The following is a 26,991-nucleotide window of genomic DNA, read 5'->3' as shown; positions in this document are numbered from 1 at the left end:
ACATTTGTTAATTGGAAAAGTCATAGTAAAAAATCAACACTCTTAAGAAATTTTAACCTTTCCCTTCCTGTTTCCAAAATGAGCCAGTGTACCCCAAAGAGAAATAGACATTGCATGGACAATCTGAATGCAGTGCCCCTCAGACATGAAGCTGTTACACTCATTTTCCAAGCAAACAGTTTATGTATCAACACAGCAAACATGACTCACCCGCATCCTGTCCACTTCTTAAGCAGTTGAAAACGGTACTTAGCATCAGTGTGAGTGTCACATTACAACTCAAAAAGACTTCTGCGGGGTGGATCTGTGTGAATTGTCAGACCCATCAGCTACTTGGCCAATTGCCTTATGATAAACACACAGTAGCCACATAAGTGAATTAGGAAATAAGGGCAACCATCTGAAGTTTATAAATATTCAAACTTTTACTAGAAACAGCTTGCATGTGAAATTTAAATGGCATACAGTCCGGAAAAAGGTTCCATTCCAAAGTTCTACAAAAAAGAATTGCGTGTTCAGATGACACAAACTAACCAGATACATCTAAGCATCGTCTGGAAAAGTTAATCGCATGCCATAGCTTAATATCACGGGCAATATGCATAACAGAACCCAGAATTATTTTTCTGATAACCAAGCCAAAGAAATGAAGCAATATCAAAAGGAAACAGAAGATGACAAAGGGAAAATAGCACGAAAATACATCAGTGTCCTTGAAGTTACTTGTGAGATGAGCTAAACCCCTGGAGCTTTACAAACAGCTGTTTCTATTTCAGGCAAGTCTGGTCACTAAAATGCCCTCATAGCGAGTAGACACCTCAAGCTCCTGCTACTCTTCCAGTTCTCCCCGTGTATATAGCAGGCTGTGAGGAAGTTTGAGACAGTTTCACCACTGTACTTACAACAGGGCAGAAAACCTAACCCTCCTTCCCAGACCACTTTCCAGATGGTCATCCCCCTGCCTCAGTGCTGCCTTTCCTTCTTGCTACAACAGCAGAAGGCATCACTAGGTCCCGAACAAAGATCGAGTGCTGTGTATTTCTCTGTTCATCACTAACACCAAACCTCTCCTTGATGGAAACTTCCAGAACACAAGTACCAGCAGAGGGAAGCCTCTCAGATGGGCTTGATTTCAATCAACAATCCTGGCAAATGAAACTCTTTGATATGCAAAATGGATGTGCTAGTGAATGATAAAGAATTATGTTTCCCCCATAAAACCTTTTCTTGCAGGAGGTTAGAGGAAATTGTGGATCTGTGAGTGTTAATGCATCTACTGCAAAGAGGGAGAAATTGAGGGACAATATGAGAATCGAATGATCGGAAGAACTGGATCCTGTAAAATGTCGGGGAAAGTTAATATGCCATGGTCTTCATAAAGCAAGACGATTACAATCCTCACATGGAAATATCTGGAAACTTTATAGCTGGGGAATATTAAAAGCACGTTCTCTCAATAAATTTAAATGTGCTGAACATCTTCGCAATTTAAGTATTAAATGGGAATTTTAAAATATCAAACAGAATTATGTGCTCAGATGAGGCGCTTGGCTTTTCCATATTTTAAACGGTATTACAATCCAGGGTTAGGCCCCTGTACCTTCCTACAGTTCTAATCTGCATTATATACACTTTGACGTGTGGATGTGCTGCTTTCAATGGTGTGAGGTTTCTGGAAGCATGCATAATGACGAAAGGAAACTCAGACGACACAGCCGGTAATAAACTAGAATAAGTACATTTGGTACTACTGCTGTGGCCCATTTGAACTCAGGTTCCGACAGCAAGAACAACAGCTATCTATTTTTAAATGATGAATCATTTGCTCACAGAGTCGGCGGCTAAGTGTGTGTCTGTGGATGGGCACGTAGGTGGAGAAGAAACAGACTCAGTCATCTGCCATTTGCTTTCCAGTCTTAATTACTCTCCTTATTAAAAAATAAAATAGCAGAAGTGAATGTCGAGGAGATGTTCAGCCTAAGCTTAGCTCGCGGTGGACGATTGCATTTGCACCCTGCACTTACTCCAAACTCTATGACCGGCCCACTACCTGCTCCCTAGGGAACTAATTCCTCCCCAGCACAGACAGCTTTGGGTTCTAGAGGGGAAACCACAAGGAAAACGATTCATTAAAAAATAACAACTCTCAATGTACATCAGCTGATTTTTTGCTGATTCTCATCACCAACACAAAATGGAAACCGGAAGTATGGTGCCTTGAAACCCGGAGTGGCAACACTTAGTGATGCAGCTGAATATGCCGTCCGACAACTAGAAACAGCAACCCAGCTAGCAGAGAAAAGAAGATGCCGGCCGGGGCCAGGAAAAATGACCAGCCATACAGAACAGAAGGGGTGAAGTCCCAGCAGTCTTTCATTTTCATGGCTCTGTAACTTTCCATGTCAGCCACCGCCTGGACCCAGATGACATACAGCATCACCACCAGGGAAAACAGGACACCTGAGGAGGAGAGAAGACCATTAGCCCTTCAGGAGGTACCGTCCCCCCACACTGCCCTAAAGCATTCCCTTTTCAAGGGTAAATGCCTCAACCCTGAGCTGAATCAGACACGGTCCATACAGCTCTGTATGAGCTAAAACAGTAGTCTCAGCATGTTTCCTGACCCCTTGGAGGTGTTGAATGACCCTTCCACAGGGGTAACCTAGGACCATTAGAAAACACAGATATTTACATTATGATTCATAACAGTAGCAAAATCATAGTTATGAAGTAACAAGAACAATACTTATGGTTGGGGGTCACCACATGAGAAACTGTATAAAAGGGTGGCAGCATCAGGAAGGTTGGGAATCACTGAGCTAAACAGACGTGCTGTTGACCTTCACATTTTAAAGCATTCTGTGGAGAACTGTATTAGCATAAGAGACAACAACAATTGATATGCATTTATCAAGTGCTTCCTGGTTGCCAGGTACTGTGTTGAGTCTGTGGACATTTGTACTTGACTTTTATACACTCTATAAAGTGTATAAAGGTTTGAAGAAAGCACTGTAGCCCATTTTTTCTTCCCTCAATACATGCAGCAGGTCAGTGGAAACAGTAGCATCATCCCCAGGGCAGCAAGTGTGTATGAGCACATTAGTGGTTTTCTGCCCAGGTTCATGAAATTCTTGCTACACCATGGAAACCTACCTAACTCTACAGAGTCGCAGCCAAGCATGACTATGAAAACAAAAGCTGTGTGAGCACCGTACAAGGACAGTCATGACCACTTGACTGTGAAAAATGTGCAATAACAAACGTATGTGGAAATCTTTAGCCCTTATTTTTATTTTATGTGTGTGGGTGTTCTGTGTTCTGTCTGCATGTATGTCTGTATGCCATGTGCCCATAGTTAGGGCTTGAGGAGGCCAGAAGAGGGTGTTTACTCGTCTAGGGTGTCTACTCCAGTCTAGGACTGGAGTTACAGGTAAGTATGAGCCACCATGGGGGTTATGGAAATCAGAAAAGCAACCTGTGCTCTTAACCAGTAAGACATCTCTCCAGCATCACCCCTCCTGTCATATATATATGTGTGTGTGTGTGTGTGTATGTGTGTGAAAGAGTGTGTATAATCTATAATATAGTAGATAAAATACATAATATATAATATATAAATTATATAAATGATTATAAATATATAATTCATTCATATATTATATATGTATATATTTTATATCCATTAAAGACATACACACTCTCTCTCACACGCATACACACATACACACACATATGGTGGAATCTATGTATTGAAAGAACAAGAGAAGAACATGATGACAAAATATTAAACCATAGATTTGAGATCACAGACTTTATTTAAATGAAACAAATTCAGGGAGGAGAAAAGGGGGAAAGAGGAAAGGATAAAAAAGGAAGAAAGGATGAAAAAGGAGAGAGGGAGGAAATGAAGAGGAAGAAGGAGAGAAGTAGGGGATAAGGAAGGAAATATGAAAGAGAAAAGAGAAAGCAGGACAAAGAATGAAGGCAGGGAAGAGGAAAGAAAAGAAGAAAGGGGAAGGGTGGGGGAGGAAGGGGAAATGGAGAGACTGGCAGAAGAGAAGATAAACAGGCAGGGAAGGAAGAAGTGGTGAGGGAGGGGAGAAAAAGGGAGGAGGAGAGGGGGAAGAAGAGAGGGAGAGGGGAGAGGAAGAGGAAGGAGATGGAGGGGAGAGGGAGGAGGGAGAGAGTCATAGAGGAAGAGGCAGCATCCCAGCTCACCAACAGCTCCACATGATCCATCAGTTCAAAACACTGCTAGATTTCAGAGACTAGAGAATGTGTCACCCCAATGAGCCCTTGGCCTTAACCACTGAGAAGCAGACGCTTATGAATAGTGACATTTGAGAGCAGCTTTGTGCACATACCATTCAGATGTAGCTGCCACTATAACTACCAAGCAAAAGCACATCGTTGGCTTTTGATGACATCATTGGCTTCTGATGACGTCACTGGTTTCTGACACACTAGTAAGTAACTTGTTCCCACAAATTGTACAGCCTGAAGGACTTGGACCAGTCCTAGAACTTGAGGGCATTTGTTGATGTCCAAATGGTCTACTCAAGCAAGACAGTTACAGTTATGCTCATTGACTTAGTGGGTAAAATAAACAGTTGGCAATGTCTGAAGTCCACTGAAGTGTGAATAAATGTGTTATCATCAATTTCTAAACAGAAAGGGCTCACTTTGGTTCACAATTTCAGAGGCTTGGCCCTCTGGCACTGTGCGTCTGTGGCTTTGGGGCATTTGACAAGGTAACACATCATAGTGGAAGCACTTGGCTGAGGTTACTGTTATTTCAGGAAAGAGATGAAGCACCAAGAGAGAGGAAGGGGCCAGGGTCCCAACGTGTTGCTAATGACTAGCTTTCTTCCAGTAGGCCCTGTCTCACAAAGGTTCTGCCACTGACAGTAGAGCAATAGGTTGGTGTCTAAGCCTTTAACACACTTCATTTGGAGAAGACCCATATCCAAATGGTAACAAGTGTGAAATGTTCCTACTTTGACTGCTCTATACCTGAAAGCTAACTGCACTCCTAGTACTAAGGACAGAAATGGCAGCACATTGATAGAAGAAAGCAGCTTTTAAGAGCCCAGCCATCCAATTTCCTCCACACATCATTGCTGGCTTACTACACCGAGAGTGACCACCACCACCAGGCCATCAAGTTCAGAAAAAAGAACCTTGAGGGTTAGTCACAAAAGAAAGGTTTGTAACTGTGTCGAGATACACTGGTATCTGAGTTTGAACCTCCTCATAATGGCAATTCTAGCCACAGATCAATGTGAAATCAACCAATATGTTTCCCTAAAAGGACAGGATCATCACTCTATGATTTGTATTGTAGTGCATATGCTGGCCCACAGGATGAAACAACTACCAATGAATAACAACTGTATCAGAGAAACTGAAGAGATGTAACTAGAGAGCAAACTTTTGACAAAGTTTTACTTGAGATTTTGACAACAATATGGCCGTCCCATGTGACTCTGCCTTCAAATACATTTTTATAGCAACTGCATACACAGTATTCTCTGTTAGTGTAAAGGCTGAGGCACTTGTATAACATCCTTTACCTCCTGAAAACATAGTACAAATCTCCATGCTATTTATTGATGTGGTTTTGATCCTCCTTCCATCATGTTTTCAGATATTCTTGTTAAAATATATAATTGCCTTTGTAAAAAAACAGTCACCCTATGTGTAGCTTTTCAAAAACCATTATTTGATCAAGAATGTTAAAAAGTTCATTATGTGCAGTAATGTAGATGATTATTAACAAGAAATAACTACTACTTAAACAATGCTGTTACTTGAAGAGAAACTGCATCGTGAAGGCATTAAAAATACTCATTTCTTTAATTCCTTAATCTGTTCATTAATTGATGACACAGACCATTTAATTCATATGAAATCACTGTATGCTTCTATCTTACCCATGGGGCAAAACACTCACTACCTCCCTATCCATTAAACTACAAATGACAAGTGGGGATGGGAGATGTGGGAAAACCATGGGAAAGGTATTCACACCATACCACAATGATTTGACTGTTAATGCACCATGAGTTAGTCACGAGAACCTGTATGAGGTCTGTGGTCAAGAGGGAAGTCAGGCAGCTGCTGTATATAACTAGGCTAATAAACAAGCAAATCATCAGTTCTAATTGGAGCTATATTGTAACGAGCATTCTTCCCACCAGCCTCGTCCCAGAGCCTCGTCAACCACAAATAACACACAAATACTTAACCCCTTTGCTCATCAGTCCTCCCTCTCTGTCACTGGATTCCTTGAGTTCAGCTCAGTGTTTAGCTGTGGGAGTCTGCCTCTGCCTCCATCAGCCATTGAATGAAGGTTCTGTTTCCCAGACTCTTTGGTCATGGGATTGTAGGCTGGCACTCCCCAGATCTATGTCTAAAATCCATAAACTAATATATATATATATATATATATATATATATATATATATATAAGTTCTTATTTTACCAAGGACGCCAGCCTCATGCGTCCTCTCTTCCTGGGATCACATGGTGACCCACTCTACTCTTGACTACATTTCCCATAATCCTTGACTCCTAGTCCCACCCATTTTGCTTCCCCATTGGCCAACAGTGCTTTATTTATCAACCAATAAGACAAACATATATATATGTATATATATAGAGAGAGAGAGAAGGACTTCCCCAACATTACATGAAAAAGAATAGAAATCACGGATGCCCTCTATCATGTTAGAATGATATTGAATGTACCAGAGTAAATTCACAATAGTCAATATGTTGGTGACAGAAATGAGAAATACAAATGAAATAATGAATACTCCACAGGCTCAGATCTTCCACAGAATGCTAACTATAAAGAAGCAAATGGTAACTTTTTGATAAAGGAACCTGCCTAATGCCATGCTGTTCAAAATGATCAAAGTTAACCTCACCATGGCTATCTATGCTTAGGTGATGGGGGCTGGAGGATTACTGAATGAATTTGTTGCTGCATTAAAAGTGCAGAGCCTAATCCAGTCATGAAAAGGCATCAAATCCAAACCCAACACCATTCCAAAACCCATAGGCCTTGCTCTTAAAAAATTCCAAGGTCCTGAAAATTGGATAAGAACTAGTTCTGGTTTAATGGAGCCTAGTGTGACACAAGTAAATACAATTCAATTACAACTCAGGGTCAGACCTCTTGTTATGAAAGAAATTAATGGGACAGTTACAAAAAATGATAATGGAAGGAACTGAGCAAAAGCACTTGCAACTTCTGTGTAACATTGAAGATAGTCCCAAACCAAAGAAAAATGAAACGCCTTGAAGGGGAAAATGAGGCAAACCTGTGGACATGTGTGCTGGGAGGAATGGGGTGGAGATGGACGAAGGCAACATGTATACCTCGCAGAAAAGATGTACACTGAATCCCTCATAGACAGCAAGTACAAGTGTCATTTAATCCTGTACATTTTATATGGATCATCTCACAAAGTTATTTTCTTTTATATGCCTAAATTCAACTTGAAAACTTATGCCCCACTCTCCAGAAATAAAAGGGGGGCATAGCATTCAGTTACAAATGGACATTAAGCATAGTCTTTGATGATAGAAGCAATCAGAGAAGATAAGCATCTATAGTCTCTCCCAAGGCCAAGAAAGTCTTCTCCACATAACAGGAAAGATGGTTCTTGTGTCACACACACACACACACACACACACACACACAACCAAGAGTAGAAAAAGGATTTATACTATAAACATTTTTCACTGTGCTATAAAAGCAGATTTAGAAGTGTGTTTATATACAGAAAGAAATTAAGTCTCTCTCTCTCTCTCTCTCTCTCTCTCTCGCTCTGTGTGTGTGTGTGTGTGTGTGTGTGTGTGTGTGCGTGTGTGTTTAAGGAGTAAAGTAAATTGTTGAAGTTCTATGTTCTTTCCTAGCAGTATGTGTGTGAGAGGTAAATTAAAAGAGGATATCTCTCACAAGCTCAGGCATTTGAATACTTAGTCCCCAGTTGGTGGCATTTTAGGCTAGACATTCAGGGGCCTTGACCTTGCTGGAGGAAGTGTGTCACTGGGTGTAGGCTTTGAGAGTAAAACATCTCACCTGCTTTCATTTTGCTCTCTCTGCTTCACTTGCATTTGAAGATACAATCTCTCAGTTTCTTGGTCCTGACACCACATCTGGAACTTGCTGATATGCCTCCCTGGCATGATGGACTTGAATCTCTCTGGACATGTAAGCTAAAATAAACTTTCTCTCATAAGTTGTCGAATTTGGCCATGACACTTACCACAGCAGCAGAAAGGTAACTGACATGTAGTGCATGACTTTTTAAATGATGTTTGGGAGTGACTGGAAATGATAAACTTGACCTTGAACTGTTTGTATAAAACTACATTTCCTGTGTTTTCATTTAAACTGTAGGTAGTGATGGGCTACTTTGGGAAGAATTATAAATGCAAGGTCATTCTTTGGTATCTTTTCTTTTCATTCTGCTGATAGGAGAGTCAATGGCAAATCACTTCAACTTTAATGGGCATAGGAAAGGTCACACAATGTCATAATTTTAAAAAGTGCCTTTCCGAAGAAGTTAGGGTAAAAAGAAAATTAGAATCAGGACAAATGATTTTTTTTTCTGTATTTAGAGATATACGACACTTAAGAGATGGGGGCAAGATCCAGCAGAGAGACCTCTACAGAGAACGAGGAGGCAAACATAGTAGTCTATGGATGGCAGACTCAGGTTAACTTGTGGCTCCTTTCAGAGGATGGAAATAATATCTATAAGCATATATGGTGCCCCAAGCCCGTAATGAGCACTCAGGAGATGGAGGCAGAAGGTTTGCTGCAAATTCAAGTTTGATTATATTGTGAGTACCAGACCAATGAGAGATACACAGCAATAATGACCCCCCCAAAAAAAAAGAAAGAAGAGGAGAGAGGGACAGAGGGAGGGAGGAAAAGGAGATCTACAGAAGCTAAATGTCCACCAACATCAAACATTATCCAAGGGGATGTCTCAGACTGGAGCCCAGTGGTTCATGCACCACATTAGTCAGGAAATATCCGCCAACAACCAACAACAAGGAAAACATTCCCAGAAGCTACAGAGATACACAGTGTCTCTCAAAGTAGAGCTGGCTGGAAGGCTGGAAGAGACTTCCATTAAAAAACAGGAACAAAGAAAAATCTGAGCTCATGGACCTCTTAGGCAGAACAGCAATGGAGAACCTTTCTTTAGCCAGCATACCCCCAAAGAAGAGCAAAAATGATTCATCCACTGCCATTTTGTAGTGGAGACAGTGATTCACCATAAGAGGAAGTCATCATGTGTCACAAATGCCAAGTCACCATTTGTCACAAACGCCTCCCTTAGGTCTGTACTGGGACATGAAATGCCTTTGCAGGGGAGGCAACAACTTGGGATTTTGCAGAAAATATACAATCTTCATGCGAACATTTATTAACTTAACTCCTACCTCATCTGGAATGCTTAAGTTCTTTCTAATGTATACATCCTTCCCAATTTGATGTTTCTTTTTCCCATCCTTTTAGTCAATGGACACTTTGCATTTTGCAAAAACATACAAGTTTAAAATGTATGATTTGAGGAATTTGAAAGCAATAAACACCATGGAACTACAACATATTTCTCCCTTGGTGAAATCCTTTATGCCATGTCAGGACTCCATCCCCACTGCACCAAATGGTGTCTTGTTGTGGCTTCGTACAGACATTAGAAGATCTTGCAGTAAAGGCCCTGCAGCATGTGGGGTTTTCTGGCATATTCACTAAGCATATCTCAGTACATCTCCTGCCTCCTGTAGTTCATGGTAGCAGTGAACCCCAGCCTGTTTATCCATTCATACGCTGGTCAACTTTTGAGAGATTTCAGGAGTGGACAGTTATGAACGAAGGACAATAAATTAATTGTTTTGTGGTACTTTGACATATTCATAGAGTTTTGAAATAATGGATAGCATCTGCTTAGGTCAAATAATTTTCAGAGGGAAATATGGCAATATTTTATGGAGCATCATGGCATACTGAATTGACAAAATGACCCTGGGTTGTCTTGATGCTCGGCACAAGCAACCCCAAAACCCCAGCTTCCCTGCTCAGCCATACTAAGATCACAGTTCTCGGAGAAAAAATAAAAACAGAACACAACTTTAATAATTTACACTAACTCTGATTTCTAAGCAGAGCTCTCAGTGGTCACTCAGTGGTGCTACTAAACAATTACATTTTCTAAAGCCTGTACCATAAGGTTCAGTTTTGTAACCAGTTGGTTTTGGTGCCTTCATTTAAAAAGCTTTCAAATTTTGGACTTGGAAACATAAAATAACATACAAATCAGTGTGAAGTATGATGAAGCTTAATTGTAAAACACCTGTGAATGAGTCTCCATTGTAGAAGTCAGAACACATCTCGTGCCTGTGTCCATTCGGCTGGGACTCCTTTGGAAGGAGATGTCCTCTTCCAATAGTTACAGACCATGTCTAAACTTCTCTTTAAAAACTTAGTGTTTACAGCTATGAGAAAGAACTAGATGGCACTGGGCTGACTGCCTGAGAACCTGTCCAGGTGAATCTCAGAGTGCCCTCATGGCAGGCAGCATGTCAAATTTAACTAAGTATTGTCATCTAAAGATGCCACAATGTTTACAAACCTATTGTCATGTGATTTAATGTGTGATGTCCTGGGTACCTAAAAATGTCAGTGTTTGAGGCTTCTATGCATTTCCACAACAGAGACTCATGCAAGTTGACCCATCTCACAGTTATTTCTACTGCCAAGTCCAACACATCTATTTTATCCTCTATATGTTATAAAAAAGGAAGCATGAAACCTTCCAGTTATGTATTTGCTAAATAGTAATACTTTTCATTATATTCTAATGCATTTTCAAAGTAATTCCATGAATATTGCATTCATTAAAACTAAGACCTTTTTTCTGGGCAAACAAGCTAAATGTCCTTTTAAATATGGTAAATTATGTTTTGTAATGATTTGCTGTTTCTTCTTTACACTAACTAAGCTATTGTTTTCTCTTAGAATAAAATGATGCTGTTTTAAAGCAACTAATGCATTTTGTCCAACACTCTCGAGTTTCCTCCACACATTTTCTTAGACTTCTCCAATGCTGTTTCTGCAGTATTTTGAGTCGGTCCGAATTGCTTTTGCAGTTCTAATCAATGTGCTAGTCTGTCTAACTGGCATTCACCACTGCACACCCTACCCTTCCACTTTCCAAATATAACTGCCTCTTCCCTTTCCCTCTCTGGAATAATGACTTCATTCTCATACTACATACAGCACTTCCCAAAACTTACGATAATTTCAGCATTAAACATCCTTGTGCTCAATACCATGAACACCATTGAGAAACAGAAAGAAACAGAGAATGACCTGTTAAGATTTCACCTAAAAAGCTGAATTTCATTCAACCCTAAGGGGGATTTTGTGCACAATCTTTGAGTTTCAGGATATGTTTGAAAGGCACCAGTCTGGATTCTGAGCCCCCTGGCTTTCATGATACTTCACTGGCTGGAAAACTTTCCACTGCTGAGTAAGCCTTAGCATGTGTCTCACTTCTCCATCTGTTTCTTCATTGGTAAAGTGGTGATCATATGAGATCCCAAATAAGAAAGAGGGATGTGAGGGTGATCTGGCTGCGACATCTGTCACCCAATTGATCGCATTGATCACCAGGGTTGATTCAGCTGATCTGGCTGGCTAGGTGGGTGTCCCCTTCCTCCCTCACCGTTCCATGTGCATCCCTCCCGAAGCTGCAGGCTCAGTCAAAGAGGAAAACCTTCCCTGAATAGAGGAGGACCTGTCTTTGGTCAAGCACATATGAGTAGTTGCATTCCCCTGCTAGAACCTCCAAACAAGCTCTCAAGAGGTCATGGGGAATGAGATGAGACACAGCACCCAGCACTGTGCAGGGAACATGTGATTCTTAAGAAGCATCAGCTATCATCATCGTCATCATCATCATTATCATCATTGTCGTCATCGTCATCATCAGGGTTTGACATGGGTTTCTGCTAACAGCTAACAAATGTTATCTCCAGTATTGTACAGCATCAAAAAGTCTCATGTGGCCCTGCTGTTTCAGAACTGGCCTGGAAACCTAGATGGAATTTTTTTTTCCTCTAGTGTATTTTTAGAACTGTCCAGCAGATGGCACCAATCTCCCCACAGTCTCCCCCAGTATTTTGAAAAGCACAAACCAATCCAGACTGGGACTCACCCATCTGAAGGGCGTTTTCTGCTTTACATTTCCAGTTTATCAAATCTCTTGCTCCTCCCCACAAGCCCTTTCATTACAGGAAGTGAAAATTCTTTGTGGCACAGCCTCCTAGCACAGGTCAATATGGCTGTCCCTATAAAATGTGATTCTTCACACCATCACCCCCACTTCCCAGGAGAACTTAATAAGAAGAAAAAGTGTAAGAAGTTATAAAAGTTAGTGAAGAAATAAACACAGCATTCCTCAACCATTTGCTGCTTGTTTCTCAGCAAAGCTGAGAAAGTTCTAGGGGAATTTTGGGATGATACGGGGTATCTGCTGAGAAATGAGATCCCTTACTGTCCAGAGTAAGTGGATGCAAGGGATACCTACCATCTGGGAAGAAGGATAAGGAATATGGGGACAAGGGCAAGCGTAATTCTAGATGAAACACACTTGTCTAAAGACGAGCGAAAGCCTTGCTGTTTCACACATATGAAGCCCCCTGAAATAAATGACTGATTATATAACATAATAGACTATGACTTGAAACAAATAGGGATGCCTTAGCTGTAGTTCTCAGAACTGTGCTCTTCAGAAGGATGCTGAAGCTACGGGAAGCATTATTCCAAGTTGAAGTTCAAGGTTTTCCCCCAAGGACCCTCCCAAATTAGTATTGCGCTGACCCAGACTGTTCCCAACATGGACACAGGAGAGCTCTGTGATGAGCGGAGGTGCAGCTCCCTAGCACTATGCTGTGTCTCGTCTCCTCTCAAGGAAACATCTGGGGGATGGTTGTAACACTTTAAAATATTTTTTAAAAACATTTTTGAAAAAAAAAACTCTTTGGAGGTCTTTCCCATATAGGATTGGGCGAGGCTGACTTACTCTAGCAAGCATATGGCATTTGTGCAAAAGGTCAGACCCAGGATACAGTGCAACTTGAAAGAAAGCTTCCCCACCTGACAATAGTGTCACACTCAGGAAGTACAGGTCGGCACAGTCCCACATAATGCAAATGAAGGCTCCATGAAGACATCTTTCCACAGAGCGTGAGGGTGGCAAGGTGTTCATGGTCTCCTCAGAGCAGCGCTGTAGGAGGATCCAAACTGCTGCTCTGCAAATGATCGACTAGTCCAAGGCCACGAGGCAGGTACACATCAGTCCCCACAGCTTATTCCAAGCATCTCTTCCACACCCGCCTCCAGCACAGCAGCACTTGGAGTGCAAACGTAGCCCTGAGCTCTAGGAAATACTCTGCTCCCTGCAGTTCATCTTCTAGCTTCTTTCCACTGCTTGCACAATAGGAAAGACATGTCTGAAAGTGACTTTAGCAAATAGCCGTGCATTTTTTCCCAACTGCTCCACACAGAGTCCTCTATGCTTGTCAGGCATAGGTACTGTTCACAGCCCAGAACTTTCATCAATACAGGCACTTGGGCAGCAGGTGTAGCTGGAGACCTATGACCCTTGTCAGCCTGTCAGCTGTTCCTTTCTAATTCTTTCTTGCTCTGGGTCCCCTGTCACCTCCCATTCTGGTCAGAGTCTCTCCACACGCTTCTTTCCTGTTCTTTATATGGAAGAGTATGTCCGGAACAAGGTGTGCACAGCTTACCCCTGTGTGAACCTTGTGTTCAGTCTCCACCAAAGGGAAAGGAGCCCCTGAGCTAAATTTACTGGCCTCTGATGGCTATTTATCCTCACATACTGGAGAACAGCTCCAACAGGAGGATGCTATGAATGTTCCTATCACAAGCAGAGATAAATGTGATTGCTTAGGAAGCTTTGGAAACTCTTGCAATATCCTCGATCTTCCAGAAGAAAAAAGCCACAAACCCTACTGTCTTCCAAGCCAGCCTTTGCTGACACTGCATTTCTAAGATGGCTCACATGCCAACACTTTTTTATCACAATTCTTCCAGAGCAGGAGGGGCCACAGCAAGCTATTGAAGTCTGAGATCCAGCTTTTTGCCCTGAATGGTGGAAGGTTTGTATAATTCATGCCAGCTCACTCTGCATGTGTCACTGGTGAGCAATGCTAGCCCTGGAAATGGCTGACCTGGAGGAGGAGCGCACTATGAGGTCAGAATGAGCTCTGCCTCCATCTGTGTGCAGAATCTAGATTCTCTTAGCAGGGGTATCCCCTGCTTCCATTCAAATTGCCCAGGCTGTCATCCTTTGATTAAGAGGATGATGACGACCCAGAAGCCACCAGGTGTTTAACCAAAATTTAGTTTCTTGATACTCCGAGAAGCAGGAGTGAAGGTTTTTCCACTTCTACCGTCAACACAAAAACTCAGCATTCAGCCCAGGCACCACTCGGGACAAGGGAGGTTACTGTACAATGGGAAGAGAGCCCGCTTTTTCTAACTAGCTGGTGAAACAGCTTCTGGTTTTCATTTGAAGTGTATTTGCTTTTATTTTATATGTATTATGTTTGTTTACATGTATGTCTGTGTTACAGATGATATACAGATGTTACGAACAGCCACATGGGCGCTGGGAATCCGACCCAGGTCACCAGGAGGAGCAGTCAGTGCTCTTAACCAGCTGAGCTGCATCTTCAGTTTCTTATAGTTTCCATGGCTTACCCCTCCTGTCATTGCTGAGGGTTATCCGGACCGTCTCATTCTGTGTCTTCATGCACAGCCATAGGTGCTCCGGTAACTTTACGTTAATGTTAATCCCAATTAAGAGTACTCATCTGTGTAATGTTCTCCATATACCCTAAATGTTTAACTCTTCATGCCTGCTCATTTCAGTGCCTCCTGTTTTCCTTGCACGTTAATATCCAGAGAGAGTAGATGCCTGTCTTCTCTTCATCAGAGCCTTCCAGCATTTTTCTGAGGCTTTCTCGGTTGTAACTGAGGCATAGACTCAGAGTTACAGCAACCTGGCAGTTACCACAGATTTCATTTAGATCTGCACATCCTCAGGAAACACATGGCCTGCCATGCCCAAGAGAGGATCTGCCTGAGCACAGGGTGAGGCTACACCTGCTCTCCAAGGCCTACCCTGAATTGATACAGCATAGAGATATCATGGACCAGCCCCTTGCTCCCACAACAGCTGCAACTTCAGTGTCCCCTCTGCCAAGCATAAAATGCCCCACACAGGCTAATGACAAAGAGCTTTTGTGTGTGTACACACCGCAGAGCAGATTTGGAAGTTGGTTGTGCCCTTCCCTAAGAGTCATCTGCCCAAATAAACAAAGTGCTCAGTCCTGTTTGTAGCATTGGTAAATTTGCCACAGTGCACTAGGATCAAGCTGCACCTGTTCCTAAGTGCCTGACAGGGTAGAGCAATGGAGCAGAGCAATCAGAAGAAACTCAGGGAAGTGATGGTCAGACAAGCCTGAGAAATGAGAATGCTGAACCCTCAGCCCATAGACTGAAATGTTCTCATCTTAAATTATGAAATCTAAACAAACAAAGATGATCAATTCAGTGCAGTTCTGCAAATGACAGCTTGTGGCACTGCGCTCAACATAGTACAAGGAAACCTTTCCTGGCTGATGAATCTGGGGCAAGGAAACCAGTCCGTGTTTCCTAGGGTTCTCCAAAAGATGGTATGTGACTCTGAAAGGATAAAGCTGTAAGACTGTTAACAATAGACAGGTTTCAGACTTAAAGTTCCTCTGTCAATTGTGTTTAAAGACTACATTTGGTGGTAAAAACTTCTAGTGGATAGTTAACTTTAGTTATCTCTGAACACGTGACTCTGAACTGTGATGTTTTGTTTCAGGCAATGTTAATTTTCTTTGTATTCTTGCAAAACCATGCACACTGAATTCACAACTGTGCCATCAAGGAAATGAATGTATTGTCATAATCACCTATTTTAGTAACTTCCGGGATAGGCACTGTACCAGCTTGGAGGAAAATAGTATTTTTTTCTAAAATCTCTTCCAAGAAACATGTGATATCATTTACATAAAACACCCCAAAAAGGCAAGTACATAGAAAAGATGTAAGACATTAATACTTTCTTGTAGTGGGGAGGAAAAGGGAAGATGTGGTTCCTTTACAATATGATTAAAATATTCTGAAGTCACGTGGTGCTGATGTTTATACAAGTCCATGAATGTACTGAAAATTCCACTGAATTACACAATTAAAAATGGTATAATGAATGGTATATGGGTTAGGCCTTAGTAAAGGTGGAAAAATAGGAACTAGCCATGAGTTTTAGCAGGTGCATCCAGCTAAAGAAAGGCCTCAGAACAGAAGGTGAAAGAAGAGCAGATCCAGTTAAAGAGGCTGCTTCTCAGAATGATGCTGCATTTGGAGAGGAGCCATATGCGATCATTGTCTTCATTATGAAGAGCTAAGCACTGTGTTGTGTAGAAAGGGTATTGCTAAGTGATCACTGACTGAGATTTGAAGGACAGCACCGTGTGCTACCACGCAATGATTCTAAAGTCAGCAAAGTATCCATTAGTGCTTTTCCTGTAACTCTCACTGTGGTGTCACATGGAAACACTCACGATGCCACAGTGTAACACAACTGTGGTGAGTTTGGCAAGTCACACTCACATTTATCTGTCCTGTTGTGTTTTGTGGTTGTTCTGTTTATTTTTTGTCACCTTGGCATAAGCTAGTTACCCAAAAGAAAAGCAGAACTGAAAAAATGCCTCATAAGATTGGCCTACAGGCAAGTCTGTGGGGCATTTTCTTAATTATTATTTGACAAGGGAGGGCCCAACCTAGTGTGGATGGTGATAACTCTGGACTGGTGGTCATGGGTTCTACAAGCAAACAGGCTGAGCAAACAGGAGCAAGCCAGTAAGTAGCAAACCTCCATGGTCTCTGCCTCAGTTCCTACTTTGACTTCCTGATCTGACTGTCTTCGTTGATGGACTTGGATGTGAAAGTGTAAGCGAAAATATTTTCTTTCATTCCCAAGTTGATTCTGGTCATGGTGTTTCATCACAGCAATGAGAATGTTAACTAAGACAACGTCTACACTCTAGAAATTTTGTCATTGTCAATCTCAGCCTTCCAATTATATATTATAATATGGGTATAGAAGACACATTACAGATGAAAAATTATACACTACTATCCCTTACAAGCCTAATCATTAGCCTTGGTGTTTACGTTTGTCTACTATGGACTCAATAGGCAAAGGCTGCCAGCTCCTAGAAAATGGAAAGTCTGTAGAAAGTGAACAGTATATAGTGGAGATTTATAGTGTCTGAGCATCACTGTATTACCATTAATAAAAGCTTGAACTCTAGACCTATGGAAGGCAAAAATACAGGAAAGGAGGCTAGAAACCACGCCTTGGGTACTGCACCTACCTGAGGCAATATAGGAGCCTCCTCCAGCTTTATAAAGGAAGTGACTGGCAAAGGGGGCTGCGCAGATGATGAGAAAGCTCGCGGTCAAGGCGGCCACTACCCCCAGAAGCAGCAAGACTGCCCAGAAGCCACGGTAAACTGGAAACCAAGAACAAGGGAAGAGAAACACGTTAGCTCTGGTTGTAGCAGGCTGTCCCACTAGGAGTTTGTTCCATATTATTGTAATTTCGTTCAAGGACAGCTGGGTAGAATCTCACAGTGTACCCAGGGTGATGATCTTGAGCAGGAATTCTCAGCAGGAAACCAGACTCAGCCCTGCCCATCTTGACACATCTTATTAAAGCTTCCTGCCTGGCATTTGTGCCATGCAAATTCTGAATGAGCCACAGAAGCTCAGTTCTCTGACCACGTTTTCCATTTGAGAAGTGGGGATACTCAAGGATCTGCCTTGTGTGTGATCACAGATCAGTGATTCATAGCAGCTGTCCAAGGGCCACAAGAAACCCAATGCCATGACACGTAAACACTGCCTCGTTGCTTCAGGTCTTTGTACAATCGTGAGTTCTGGTAGTCATAACCAAAAGAAGCTGGCTTCTATTTAGACTGTGGCTCTCATGGAAACTATTCTTAAGATAATGAAAACTACACCATTAAGAAAAGTTTGTATCAGAAAAAAAAGAAACCTTTTATCAGACACATACGGAATGTGGATCTTATTAAATATTTGTATTACAGGAAGAAAGTGTCAACATGAAGTTGTGTGGGAGTCTTTTACTCAAGGACAGACAGGGCTGAGGTAGCGCATGCAGCTAGTGATTAATGGACTGTGGGTCTAGTGATTTATAGTAATCAAATGAAAAGGCATCCTAATGATCATTTTTGAGCTGGATAATTACCAATCTATTAAACAAATCCATCATTTCCCTAAGGCAAAACCGCTAAAATGAGTTCTGTTTTGTGTAAATGGGGGTGATCTCAGGGAGACATATTAGTCAAATTATAATTTTCTTAAGGAAAATACAGACTCTTTATAGGAGAATAAAATGTATGTTTCTCCATCCTGCATGCAAGGAACAAATATGTCAATCAACTGCAATCTGAAGAAACAAAGGGCAGGATTATAGAAAGCTGAAAAGAGGGGCCATCACAGTTTGGCGAGAAGAAAGGCTGCTACCAGTGTGGGTTGATGACTCAGTTCTGATTGCAGGGGTAGAAATGTCCGCTTTCATTTTACTTTTCAATGCTGACCACTTAGCCAAAGCTCCTAGGCCTGTTGTGATATATGTCTTGTAACTGTAGCCAGGTTGGCAAAATATTCAGTCATCAAGAAACACAATCCCCCCCCAAGTACATCTCAGAACTTCTACCCCAGTGAGACATAGCACCCAAGACCCAGGAGATGATCCATGCTTTGCATGGCAGAACCTGGAAAGGGGATCTTTGTTTTCCAAACAGTGGGGAAAGCATCATTAAATATTTCCTGTTGTTTCTTGCTGTTTTGCTGCATGGCACAATTACATAGATCTGTACCATAGTACTGTATGCTTAAATTGGACTAGAACTCAGTCTAGAAGTGAGAGGGGATAGAGGGAACTGTGCAGGAGAGACAGCTACAAGACTGTTGCTCTATCCTCTGACCTACACCAGCATCAAGCTCACTCCTAAGTTCCCCATGCCTACATGCCCAAGGGAGTGTGACAAAATCTTCCAGAGGCCAATTACATTGTGAAGTCTCCTGAGCTCCAGAGTCAGCCCCTAGGTAGTACACACCAAGTTTAGGACCCCAGGGTTTCTGAAAATTCAGTTGATGTCAAAACTGCCACCACAAACATAAAGGACAGGATGAGAAGATTGGTTCACTGTTGAAATAATAGGTTAATAATTTTCTGAATTTTTAAAAAAATATATAAAGCCTGAAAATTGAGTATTCAAACATGTCTAGGTTACAAGTTAACGTTATTTGATAAACAAAGACCATGATAAACTCTGACCAATGCTTGGGAGAACATACAATGAGTCAGCAACTAGGAAGCTACTGATTCATGTCTAAGTTCCTAGATTTCAAACTGGTATTACAGTCCCTGTAAATTGCAGTGAATGCTCTTTAAATGTATAGGAAGAGTGAAGAGTCTATAACAAATGAACTAAGCTGAATTTCTGGATTTGCAGTAAAAATTTCTGAAAATGTAAAATTCTGAGATGGGCTTGGCAACACAGGAGACTAGGAAGAGGAGAGTGAGTGGGCTGGAATTTTCTAATATGAATGAGAAACGGAGACACACACTGAGAAAAAGTGAGAATGGAGTTCCAGATACTGTGTGACAGAATTAAAAGTTCTCATATGTCCATCTGTGGAAATCCCTACGGCAGAGGCATCAGATGTTGGTATAGAAATGGAGTCATCCCTAAAGCAAAGCCTATCAACTCACTAGGGAAAGCCAAATGTGTAGACACAAGAAACTCCAAAGCTTATAAGATCAAAGAAATTCTCTCAGACAGGTGAATATAAAGTGACTAAAAACTATAGATATCTTGAACATATTCAGAAACAGAACCTATGATATGTCACACACAGGGTAACAGTGGCCACAAATTCCTTATCAGGAAGAACAGAGAATAAAAATAATTGTAATCTCAAAACAATAGAAATAATTAAGATGAGCAGTGGTGGTGCACACCTTTAATTCCAGTACTGGGGAGGCAGAGAAAAACTGATCCCTGAATTTGAGGCCAGCCTGCGCTACAGAGTTCCAGGACAGGCTCCAAAGCAATACAGAGAAACCCTGTCTCTGGAGAAAGAAAGGAAAGAAAGAAAGAAAAGAAAGAAAGAAAGAAAGAAAGGAGGGAGGGAGAAAGGGAGGGAGGAAAGGAGGAAGGAAAGAAGGAAGAAAGGAAGGAAGGAAAGAAGGAAGGAAGGAAGGAAGAAGGACAGACGGACTAGAAGAACACAGTAGAAGGAAGGACCCCATATCCTGAGATTCTACATCTAGTGACAACATCTTAGAGAAACGGATGAAAAATACAGTCATTTGTGACCCAGGAATGAAGCATTTGCCCCAGCAGACTCATCCCTCAGGAACTTCTGAAGGGGGATCTTGAGGTCAACAGGATTTAAAACAAGGCCATGCTTGAAAAGTCAAAAGTAAGAAAGGAAAAAAAAAACAGTATCTGGGAAAAGAGTAAGCCATCATTTTCTCCTTTAAATGTCTTAGAATGAATTTAAATATTAAAATGTTAAATTATTGTCAGCAGGTGCTAAAGAGATGGCCCAGAAGTTAGGGTCATCAGTATATTCCCCTTTGTGTGGTATCTTTAGTTTTTGTTTGGCGAGAACTCTGCTGCTATTCATAGAGAAAAGATAGTTACCCCATTAGAGACTATCTAGCTTGCTAACAAGGGTACAGGTAAAACATAAGGCTACTCAGAATCTCTCCCTGCTCTTCATAGCACATACAACAAAAAGCTTCAGCCACTGTACCCTAAAATCTTAACCAACACCACGGTTCCCACACCTTGAGTAGAACTAAAGAGACACATTACAAACTGGCATAAGTAGGGATCATAAGGAAACATTTATTAAGAATTTCTTAGGAAGGAACTATAAAAATTACCCCAAAGAGCAGGACAGTGAAGATCACTAAACAATATGGAGAATTAATTCTGCACTGAAGTATGTGTTCATGTGTGAGTACATACACATGTGCCTGCGTGTGTCTGTGCATGTGTGTGTGTGTGCTTGTGTATGTGCATGTACTTACAGGTATATCTGTGCACATATGTAAGCTACCACAGACAGGAATTTAATTGCACAACTATTATAAGTTCTGAATTCCTATGTAATGAAAAAAACCAAAATTCCAGGTACTTGTTTTCCACTATAAATACAATAAAAAGGCACTAAAACCTACTTAATGTGAATGATCGTTGACAAAATCAGCCCCAAGCTTTAATTATGAGTTGCTTTAGAATAAATCCCACCCCACACATTTGCACCCATCAGGAACCCCCAGAATGCCCCTGAGGTTGCTGATAACCAGAAACCATCCCATTTAGCAAATGCATGCTGAAGGCTGCCCCATGCAAAGTGCCCCAAATTGAAAGGCAAGACACAATCCTTTCATTCACAAGCTCATTACAGCTGGAGAAAGCAGATTCATTTAAATGCTCCAATGGAGGCAGACTTTGATATATATCCCATGTCATTTCAAAGCTGAGCAACAACAAGAAAAAAACACACTGTGCTTGATCTTAATGATTGCCCTGTCTTAGGCAGCCACAGACAGGGGTCAGGGTATTTCTAACTTGAAGAGGGGAGAATTTCACCAGAGATTTAGGAGGAAGCATCTCCCACAGATGCCATTCTAGTAGAATGAGAAAATGGGGGGCCAAGAACTATGGTGAAGCCTATATGATATTCCAAAGAATTGCACCTATGTCTTCCCAGGGCTAGAGAGTTCCTGAAGGTCATTAATCAACTGTCAATGAAATTGGTACTGAAATACATGCATCTCTGAACTGATAGAAAAAATGACAGAACAAGTTATTTTAAGTATTATAAGTGCAGATTCATGAGAGCTACCGTATACATGAACCACTGGGGCAGGAATGAAATAACTAGTGATACTACTGTTGTACAGCAAGAAAAATGAATGCCCTCACTGCCTTTTACCCATATACCCACACAGCTCTTTCTGTCAAGTTACAAATATCTTCTTGATATCTTATAACATTATAATTTAGATAATGAAATGTCTTTTGTCCAAAGGGCAGAAGGAGAAGTCAATCCAATGACCACAATCTCAAATCTGTAGGGTTTTGTTATTCAGCTGCACACACCTACCCCATTATAAATATTTTTTTCTGTAGCTCAAAGACACCCAGTATGCACTCTTCAAACCTTGCTCTGTTGCCTCAGATGGACACAGGGCTAGTCCAGTGAAACCTGTTTAACACAACTTCAGTAGCTTCAAATGCAGCCAAGAAAGCCAAAGCAATTCCCACAGCTCCACCTCCCTCCAGCACCAAGGAGCACTGGAGGATATGTTGTTGCAGCCTGAGGCAAGATGCTTGTCATGTAGGCCAGTAATCCTGTCCTTCATCTCCTTGAACTGCTTGCCTTGGCAGTGACAAACAGGACTAAAAATACAGGAACGTCTGCCCTGAAGCGGGAGGACAGTCTGTACAATGTGTTCACTTCTGTGGACTGACCCGGCTTAAGCAGTCACTTCTCACTATCAAAGGGCTTTCTCAGGACCAACGGTTCAGTGAGATACCTAGAGAATTTATTCATTGCCCTGCTATGAAACTAGACAAAGTGCCAAGGAAGGAACAAGCTGGGCCGGAGGAGCAGGACTCCCCCTTTACTATGGCTTAGGGAAGACTGTGTTTCTTCCATAAGGGTAGAGAGTATCCAGGGGTGAATGTATTCATCCCTATTATGTCTGGTAAGGAGACTAGAGGTGGAACCTTCTCCTGTGCTAGGACAGAGGGCTTTGCAGCACTGGAGACAGTAATAGCAATAGCTACAATTATGGGAATGTCTTGTCCCCAACTTACAATGGTCCCACTTGAAATTTTCCAGATTTAACCAGGTGCTAAATGGTCATCAGTCAGTGGATACGGTAATCTGAACTGATCTTTCCCTAGGCTAGTGCCACGGTTCATCTCTATTGATTGTATGCAGCATGAGCCAGCTGCAGCTCCCAATCAGGTCTGTTGTCACAGAGAGAAATCAACCAGTGCCTATAGTTGGCACTGATCTGAACTAGAATGGCCAGCAGGCTAGTGTATTTCACACACTTCCAACATATGATGGATTCATTAGGACACAGCTCCTTGTAAGTAAGGAGTGTCTGCAATAGTACAGTACAGCTTGGTGGCAGCAGCATCCAGAATGCTGTTGTTCAGGGAAGTGAAGAACGAGACAGTGTGTACAAAGTCCTGTGGTGTCCAATCCAGGAGACCACGTGAGGGCCTTGGGTTACCCTTCAAAGGAGGCGCAGTGTCATCATCAGGCTTCAAGGACTTTGCAAAGCTCTCTCTAGTCAACAGCCTTCCTCCTTGTGCTGAATGCATGTCTACATCTTTTCTATGCCATACCCATGTGCTGAAGCTGTAACCCCAGACCCAATGAGAGATCATCGGCGTGTAGGGGTCCTTTGGGAAGGAACTGGGTTTGGATGTGGTCATAAGATTGGGGTGCTCTAATGCAATTAGTGGCTTTATAAAATGAGGTAAAGAGTTGGTCTCTTGTAAAGTGTAGTTTGGGTCCCGAGCTGTCTCAGCCCCCAAATAACACACAAAACACTATGTTGATTATGAAGCTATTGGCCATTTGCTTGGTTTCTCATTGGCTAGCTCTGACTTAATTATCAACCCATAACTGCTAATCCGAGTATTTCTATGTGGTCTTCTCTTACCAGAGAAAAGGGTCCAGACCGCTTACTTCTCCTGCATCCTACATCATGACTCACTGTACCTCTGTTTTCCAGAATCCTCCTCAACTCCTAGTCCCACCTATCCTTCTTCCCTATTGGCCAATGGTGCTTTATTTAATCAACCAATAAGACAACATATACACAGAAGGACTTCTTCCATCACCCTTTCTGCCAAACAAGGACAGTATAAGAAGACAGCTAACCAAGAGAGGTCCTATCTGGAACCCAGCCACACCTCGACCTGACTTCCCTCCACAACAGCAGCAGCAAACAAACCCCTACTTCTTCAGGCACCAGTGTTGCAGTGTTTGCTACAGAAGCCTGGATGCAAGTGCTACCTACACCCTAGAACTTGATGACCACCCTTCTGTCTTTGAAGGGGCATAGCAAATCCTGCCCTTGCCTGTACACAAACCCAATGAGTAGGACAAGTGGGAAAGGAGGCAGATTCAAGAGATGGAATGCCCACCTTCAATCATGGACCATGGGCCAATTTCCTGGCCCCTCCAGGCCCCTTTCCCACCTTAATATGTAACAATAGTATTCCCTATTTTCTGGTGCTGTAAGCTTGAAGCAGAACACCCGACCCAAGGACTTGCTGATGTTCTTGACACATGCCAGTCTCTAGAATGAGTAGTCTGCACTCCAGTCTCTCTCTGTGTACACTCACTCCCACCATGGCCCATGAACTCCTTCAAGCGCAGAGACTGGGCCTCTCTCATCTTTCTAACTCAAGTGGAAACTTTGGCCTGGCATGAAATAGATGTTCAGTAAAATATAAATGGGTAAATGATCATTAACTCTTCAGCTAATCTTCAGTGGAGTCTCAAGATTAATGAGATATGAAATGCTCACAGAATAGAGCAAAGCTAATTAGTTTTAAAGGAAATAAATCTGTCTAGACTTCTTTGTCACAGTGGCTGAATTTGCACTTGGAAGAAACAGTGTCATGGAAAGGAAGAGCTGAGGAGTCAAGCGAACAGATGCTAACACCTGGGGACTTAGAGCTATGGCTTCTGTTTCCATGGTTTCCTTGTCCCCACACACAGCAGTGCATAACTATGAATCCAGAGCATAGAGGTTTCTATGACCCCGCGCCTTGATTCCTGCCCCACTCTGAACACCTGGGCAAGTTCTCCACCCATTGAATTCCCTTTTCATTAAACAACAAAATATCTGACAGACATCTAAAAAGGTCCAGTGGCCTTAACAGCAAGACATGAAGGGATTGTTTATAAAACTACTTTATTTCACATTTTTCAAACACAATAATTGTAATCTCCTTGCCCCAAACTTGAACAGACCCTAGGAAATCACCAGCAGAGGCTCAGTAACAAGAACTCTATTCTAAGTGCCCTGGAACCTTGGCATTCTTATTTTTTTATTTCAGATGACTTGATTCTGCAAAACCTCTAACATCCTGAAAATCACAACTTTGGGAGGAACTTTGAGGCCCTTCACTAAGGAAAGCAGTAATAGATATGGAGTCTTCTTGGGATGTGACTCAAAGGTGTTTCTACCATCTGACCAAAGAGAAAATTGTTTTAAGAATTAAGCGATGTTAAGATGCTTTGAAATTTTCCTCTATGGGTATCATAAGCAAAAGAAATAATCAGCAACTCAATGGAATCTCACGTTTGTGTTCACCAAATTGAAATTCCATCTTATGTCAGCGGCTGCGGCAGGTAATCAATTCCTGACATTGCATTATCATTGAAAATGCATAAAATGTAGAGAAACGTTCAACAGGATGGCAGTCAGTGATCAGCTGTGTCAAGGGTAGGTGTGACATATTAATGACACATTACATGAACTATAGGAAGGGTGCCAGGCCCCATCTTAGCACACTGCTTAAGGCTTCTTGGGGAAAGTGAATTTGAGAGGAGGAGAAGCAGGAATGGTCAGGAGGGAAGGCAGTCCTGAAGACAGCACAAACAAGGGCGATGGAAACCAAGGAGAGAAACACAGCAGTACCTGCCAGTGACACAATATAAAGGTGCAGGACAATGGCAAGCTTGATGTTAGGGAAGGGACCCATGGGGAAACAAGAGATACTTAATGATGCTCCTTGTAGGGAGCAGTAATTTTTATAAATAACAGTTCTGTTTTAAGTTTTATGACTCCCTCGGCCCCGGTGATATATTTTTTTTTTAAGTTACAAATTGTGGTTACAAAGGAAGCAGTTTGGTTTTGCATGAGAAAAATAAATAAGAAAAAGGCAAAAAAAAAACCCTCAATCCCCTTTGCACTTCGTAGAACTTTCTTTATATTGCCTTGGAGGTTAAGTACTTCGAGATAAAGCACTGGAAACCTGACATCACTTCACAGAAATGAAATTGTCTCCTGGAGAGAGTGAAATGAGTCCAAGACCGTTCCCAGGGGACTGGAGCTACAGAGAAAGGACCACAGAGTTTCAGGAAGAGAGTAAAGTACAAGCAGAAAAGGCACTGGCTGCTGAGGTGGAAGTTTGCCAGCACATGTGTCAAGAGTCCACCAGCCGATGTCCCCGCAAGAGGCATCAGTGCAGAAACAGGGGCGGGGTGGCTTTGGATGTGAGGCCCATGTGCAAGGGGTGAGTCTTAGGGAAGGTGAAATAAGACAAGTGACTCCTAGAACAAACAAGACAGTTGGGACATCTCAACATCCACCTTTACTCTGGAATAAGCTTTCTTACACTGTGTATACACAGTCATCCTAATATGTAGTCTTCTTGTAAGTTGATCATTTTAAATTAAAGGGACTAAGAGAGCAGCATGCTGCCACTGCAGGGGACTCCTGTGATAACTCCCTGCCTGTTAAATGTGTGACGCCACCAAGGAACAAAACAATCTCTTCTGGTTCCTTCCAAGCTTTTGTTTGTTTGTTTGTTTGTTGTTTTGTTTTTGAGCCAGGGTTTCTCTGTATTGCTTTGGAGCCTGTCCTGGAACTAGATCTGTAGACCATGCTGGCCTTGAACTCACAGTGATCCACCTGCCTCTGCCTCCTGAGTGCTGGGCACCACCACTGCCCAACCATTTCTCTAAGC

At 42.0% G+C, this 26,991-nt stretch overlaps 1 protein-coding gene across 2 annotated transcripts in view; it reads right to left on the bottom strand.

Moving 5' to 3' along the window:
* Window positions 1–401: 401 nt before the first annotated feature.
* Window positions 402–26,991, bottom strand: part of Tmem182 (transmembrane protein 182) — a 45,069-nt gene continuing 18,479 nt past the window's right edge. Inside the window, exons 4-5 of one of the 2 annotated variants that reach the window (XM_005075361.4) lie at window positions 17,530–17,667; window positions 402–2,460 (exon numbers count right to left, since the gene is read on the bottom strand). In XM_005075361.4, the coding sequence (XP_005075418.1) occupies window positions 2,240–2,460; window positions 17,530–17,667 (359 nt within the window). In that variant the 3' untranslated portion in view covers window positions 402–2,239. The remainder of the gene's footprint in view (window positions 2,461–17,529; window positions 17,668–26,991) is intronic. The other variant, XM_021230271.2, reaches the window with a different exon arrangement.

Source organism: Mesocricetus auratus, unplaced genomic scaffold, assembly GCF_017639785.1.
Source record: "Mesocricetus auratus isolate SY011 unplaced genomic scaffold, BCM_Maur_2.0 Super-Scaffold_100021, whole genome shotgun sequence".
Lineage (NCBI taxonomy): Eukaryota > Metazoa > Chordata > Mammalia > Rodentia > Cricetidae > Mesocricetus > Mesocricetus auratus.
The sequence above is the reverse complement of the archived record's forward strand: the minus strand, read 5'-3'. Positions and strand labels throughout refer to the sequence as shown.